This window comes from Electrophorus electricus, chromosome 2 (genome assembly GCF_041902795.1).
Source record: "Electrophorus electricus isolate QZ-2024a chromosome 2, ASM4190279v1, whole genome shotgun sequence".
Classification (NCBI taxonomy): domain Eukaryota; kingdom Metazoa; phylum Chordata; class Actinopteri; order Gymnotiformes; family Gymnotidae; genus Electrophorus; species Electrophorus electricus.
In genome coordinates, this window is record NC_137498.1 from 30,659,988 (window position 1) to 30,665,987 (window position 6,000).

Sequence of the window (6,000 nt, forward strand, 5' to 3'; positions counted from 1 at the left end):
ATAAGTACTGCAATACTTTTCAGAAATGGGTTTTAAAAATGCATTTGCACATAACACAATAATCAATGTAAAGTGACTCTGAGATTTCCATGTATGTGTATTTCCTATAGACACTGATTCAAAAGTCTTTTTTTCTGATCTGGTGTTCTTTAAGGTTGTTCTCAAACACCCAGCAGTCTTAGATGCCTACTCATTATGCATAGTCTCCAAGAACTGATGTGATTCATTTAGCTGTAAAGAATCACTAACACCTCTGAGAGGGCCATAACTAGAAGCAAGAGGACCCCACTGTAGAAATGTGACTTGCTTCGCATAAAGTAATAAACCCCAGTGCTGAATATGTGAGAACTGCACATTTATGTTCTAATCACATTTACGTTCTAATCACATTTACGTTCTAATCATCTTTATATTTCTCACTATTTCACTGTTTTAAACATGGAACACAAACCTAAGTAGACCTATAACCTTCTTTTAACATCACTCTATTCTTCCATAAAGGTGTTACCTTTCCACCAATGACTTTGACTCAAGTTAGACTGCTTGGTATTATTTTGTTAATTATTTATACTTGGTTTTTATTTATTTATTTAGCCTAACTCTCAAAGTCTTTCTCTTTCTCTCTCTCTCTCTCTCTCTCTCTCTCTGCATGTGACATTTATATAAAGTGCTTAGTAAAGTGCATTCATGTTCTCAGGTATGAACACTAGCTGTCAGGCTACATTTACACTGTACAGCATTTGGCAGACACTCTTATCCAGAGCCACTTATGTATTGTTCAGTATGACAGGACATGTGAATTGAACTTATGATCTTGGTATTGGTAGTACCTTACTCCATTTACACGACCAGGTAACCTACAGGAATGCAGGCTGATTCTAGTTTAGCAGCTAAGTATAACAGACATGCATCACATTTATGGGGCTAAGCTACTTGACTTATAATTAGTTGGCTCAAAGTTCAAGCCTTGCCACTGTTGGGCCCCTGAGCAAGACCCTTAACCCATAATTGCTTAAGTTATACTCAGTCATAACTGTAAATTGCTTTGGATAAAAGTCTCAGCTAAATGCTGTAAATGTAAATTAGAAGTACAGCTAAGTCTACAGCTACCAGCTGCTCTGAGTTCAGTTCTGAGATCATTATGTCACTGTTGAATTTGTAGACCCTGTTTATAACTACTTATTCATGATAAATGTTAACAATTCCTGTTAAGTTCAAGAGGTGAAACTTTTAGCACTTACTTGTCCTAAAAAATAACAATTTTGAACAATGCTAGATAAATAACAGAATATTTATCATACACTTTACCAGACCAGTGCAATAATGCTTTATTTTGCAAAATAAATAAATAATATTAATATTTATCTAACTTATTTTATTTTTATCTAAAGTATTTTACAGTTAAGAAAATAAAGACCACATTACAATACCAGTTTAATAAACACTGTAAGACTTGAGATGTCATCTATAAGTACAAAGTTTTCTTTTGTTTTTTTTAAGCAGTTGGTTTATGTTTTTGGGATATATAAATATTTTATCCCACCAAAAACACTCAGACAAAGTAGTTCAATGAAAACAGCTTTGGCTGCAAAATAAATAATAATGAGCCAACTTTGGTGTGTGTATGTGTGTGTGTGTATGTGTGTGTGTGTGTGAGAGTAGGTTCTGAGAAACATGGTTCATTGTGCTGACCTCAGCAACCCCACCAAGCCCCTGGCAGTGTACCGGCAATGGACAGACCGCATCATGGAGGAGTTTTTCAGACAGGGAGACAAGGAGCGTGAGCGTGGGATGGAAATCAGTCCCATGTGTGACAAACATACTGCATCTGTGGAGAAGAGTCAGGTACACACATACAAACACAGACACACACACACACACACACACACACACACACACACGCATCTACCCAAACACAGTTCACTTTCTTATAAATCTCCTTCTATAAATCTTCTTTCTTCTCACAGGTGGGTTTTATTGACTATATTGTTCATCCCTTGTGGGAGACCTGGGGTGACCTGGTGCACCCCGACGCTCAGGACATCCTGGACACCCTGGAAGACAACCGGGACTGGTACCAGAGCACCATCCCCCAGAGCCCCTCCCCCCCACCTCTCCCTGACAATGAGCTCAACTCCTGCACAGAAAAGTTCCAGTTTGAGCTCACCCTGGAGGGAGAGCCAGCGCAGGGGATGGGGCGTTCTGACCAAAACCACCTCAGAGATGACCCACAGGAGGAGCAGAAAGACATGAAGGAAGGGGCAGATCCTGGCGGAGGTGGGGAGGTGGAGGGTGGAGGAGAAGTGGCAGTGGAGAGGTCTGGGAGGAGGCGATTGCAGGTCCAGTCAGTGGTGGAGGAGGAGGATGAGGAGAGGCATTCTGATGGAAGTCCCACTGAGGAGGCAGAGGAAGAGGAAGAGTCGTCCTCTCCCGCTGATGACACGTGAGCTCGGCGGCCTGCTGGCTCATCGAAAGGGAGTGGAGGAAGCAGGACGTCCTGAAAGAACATTGTGTCCTTCACCCCCACCCCTGTCTTGTCCACCTTCCTGCGTTGTCATGGGAAAATCATGAACAAAACAATACTTCTGCACCAACTCAATAAGATGTTTCATTTTATTTTTCAAAAAAGGGAACAAATTAATATTGCTAGCAGAGAAGTAATTAACACAGCAACTGTAGATTTGTAATGGGGGCTGGGGCCCTTCCATCAGAAGGTAAAAGTTTGATTGGAAGAAAATAATTTTAACGGAGTTTAAATGTGGCCATTTAGATGGTGTAGCACTCTGTAACTTCGACACATGCACATTCACATATGTACATGCACAAGCATTCACACCTACACACACATGCCTAGACTCTTGTCCACACACACACCCACACATCTACACACACATCTACACACACGCACACACACACACACACACACATCACTTGCAGGTTTATCTACCACATCAGCAAATGTACCACACAATATGTGCACACACCCTAAATGTGTGTCTGTGTTTGTGTTTTGAGGGGACTCAGATTTGGAAAGGATCTCTTTGGAAAAAGCCATCTCAAATGGAATACCAACTATTATCCGTATCAATAGTCAACTTGTTTTTAACGGATTCATAACAGGAACTGAAATCCTCGGGAAGTGCATGGTTAGTTCAGTTCGGGGTGACTTTTATTTTCTGTTTCTGTCGGAAAGAAAACCATGAGGACACGCCGCTACAGAGCGACTACTGAGGGGACTGTGGGTTGTAGAAGGAAGTGGAGGAAGAGACGTGTGGAAGTAGCAGGCGGCGTGGGCCCTGGCTCCTTGTTTCCCTTTACCAGGAGTGCTGCCAATATGAGATGGCCACGTGCCTTTCTGAACCACCAGCTTCAGGCTCTGGAGCTGCCGTGAAGCAATGCATCGTGGGACAGGAGTGTCTGCTTTTGTCTTCATTACTTTATTACCTGTTATCGCTCTCTCTCTCTCTCTCTCCCTCTCTCTCTCTGTCTCTCTCTGTCTCATTGTCGTTCAAGGTTTCCATGACTGTTGGAAACATTGGCGTCGCCTCGTTTCATTGCATTAAGTCTTCCTTGGTTGCTTCCGTGCATGTCAAGCATTTAGGGGACTCTGAAATAAGGGCAAGCCCTGGGTGTGGCTCCTGGGCTGATGTCTCCTGTCACTGTTCATGCAAACAAGGATAGTCACTTTTTAATAATAAGCCATGGGACATTCTGCATTTGCTTGCTGAATTACAGTCCCAGCCTGTCATGAGAAAACCAGGATCTTTACAATAGAGACTGGTAGATTCACACTGACAGTCTCATGTTCACCCACTGAAATAATGCAGTCATGCTCTATCACAAAACCAATAATATTCTCAATTGTGTCTTGCTAAAGAAATTGGTGAGTAGGTAATTCAGTGACTGAGATGTCAGAAGGCGGTGACTGGTGGAGAGGAGGCTGAGTCAGAGACATGGGCCAGACTTACCATGCACAGAGAGTCACATGCAGCCATTATTGAGTTTAATGCTTTTTTGCCTTAACACTGCAGGGTTTTTATATATGTTCCCATGTTGACTGACGAGATGCTCTTGACACATCCCAGAATATTTGTTATGTGTGTAGATCTGCTAAATGTCTGTCTGGATACATAATTACTGCATCATCTGCACTGAGAAATCTGTACTAGAGCAGTGTTTCTTGTCAAACACACTGCTGTGAGGTTGTGGGTGTCGCACTACTGTAGATGGCAGCATACTCATGATTACTGTAGTGCAGCTGTTTTCTCACAAATGCCAATAACTGAAGGGGGTCTGGGTGAGAGGTACACATTTATGTTTACCGGGTCTCTTAGTTTTGCATTGGAGTTATCCCAACATTAAAATACTGCCCCATGTGTGTGTCTCTGAATGTAATAGTTGACAGGGAAATGGTGGGTATTTCGTGAGAAAAATCCTCCTCCTCTACAGACGTGGGGACGAGCTGGTTTCTGCTGGTCAGTAGCTTAGCTTTGAGTCTGTGCCTGTTGCTACCTTTGAGGTCACATCAATACAAACCCAATAACAAAATGTCTGAGTGAGTAAACAAGGTGTGATCAGATGAGGTGTGGCTTGTGGCACGGGGCCCCGATTGATGGGTGGTGGGGCTGTGACCCAGGAAAGGGGTGAGAATGAGAATTTACTGGTCAGAACCGATGACATTCCCATATGCATTTTCCTACCTTACCCTAGACAATACTTTAGTTTGTGACTTTTTGTTAATGATGTAAACTCTTAAGCAAACAAATACTATTTGCCATTTTAACACACTACTGTAGCAATCGTTTCTTATTAAGAAATTATTGAATTAATTACTTGCTGCCATTCTTGTTGGAATATCAAAGGGAAAGTGTTTTCTTTGAACAGTTTGTGTACAGTTTTTATTTTTGTATCATCTTGGTTGGTGGTCATGATATTGAAGATTAATTACAAGAGAATATAAATATTAAGAGTTAACAGCTTGTTTTGTATATATTGTAATGTTGGACTGTATATTTGAAATCACTTGGAATCAATCAGTCACTCACTGACGACTTATCAGTTTTAGTTGTTATAAAGCATTAGTAGAATTGTTGAATTTGCAAAAGCACCTGCACCCTCTCCCTCTTCTCTGCTCATCTCTCTCTTTTCCATTTTCCGTTCAAATTCACAGAACGAATCCTCTACCTTCTTGAATTGCTGTATATTAGAAATGTGTCTGAGAATAGAATAATCATTGTTAAATTCTACAACTCGTTTGTACCCGCACTTTATATTTGCTGTAGGATCATGAGGGAGCCAGTCTGGGGTAAACAGGGCGTTTTCAGGGGACATGGTAACAGTTGCACAGGAGATGCACATGGCTTGGTTAAGCCTTTTCCACCATAATGGTACTCTCTCCCTGTTGCATGACAAAGACAAGCTACCCTGCATCAGTAATCCATGTGATGGTTGATCAGTAATCCACGTGATGGCTGGTCGGCAATCCACATGATAGCTGCGTCAGTAATCCATGTAATGGCTGATCAGTGTAGGGTTTTCAGTATTTTGAGTAAGGGGGTCTTTTAAGATACTTCCTGACACAGTCATAAGATTTGAAGGATAATGTGGCTTAATTATAAAAAAAAGATTTCTTTGTAATTTCAGTTACTTTCCTCATATGAGAATCATTTATGGACTGACTCTCTGGGCTTTAAATAATGTTACCTGTTCATAAATTATGATAAATAATATATAGGAAAAAAACACCAGAAAATGATTGTAATATTTGTAAATGACATTGCTGTAATGTGTATAATGTGTCCAAGTTATTTTATATTATATTATTTTTATGAAAGGTAATCCACTGAGAGAAATAAGGTGTCATTTTGTGAATAAAAGGCATTTAATAAGCAAATGGCTATATATAAAACAAATATATATCAGTATATTTTTCTTTTCTTTCACCGTTCAGTACTGTAAAGTGTGTTGAAAATACAAATAAAGGATGATTTTTTTAATAAA

The 6,000-nt window shown here is 40.5% G+C and overlaps 1 protein-coding gene across 8 annotated transcripts in view; it reads left to right on the forward strand.

The window, feature by feature from the left end:
- Window positions 1-6,000, forward strand: part of pde4a (phosphodiesterase 4A, cAMP-specific) — a 49,068-nt gene extending 43,068 nt beyond the window's left edge. For all 8 annotated transcript variants that reach the window (XM_027027284.3, XM_081698428.1, XM_081698431.1 and 5 more), the window contains 2 exons: window positions 1,663-1,845; window positions 1,968-6,000. In XM_027027284.3, the coding sequence (XP_026883085.2) occupies window positions 1,663-1,845; window positions 1,968-2,447 (663 nt within the window). In that variant the 3' untranslated portion in view covers window positions 2,448-6,000. The remainder of the gene's footprint in view (window positions 1-1,662; window positions 1,846-1,967) is intronic.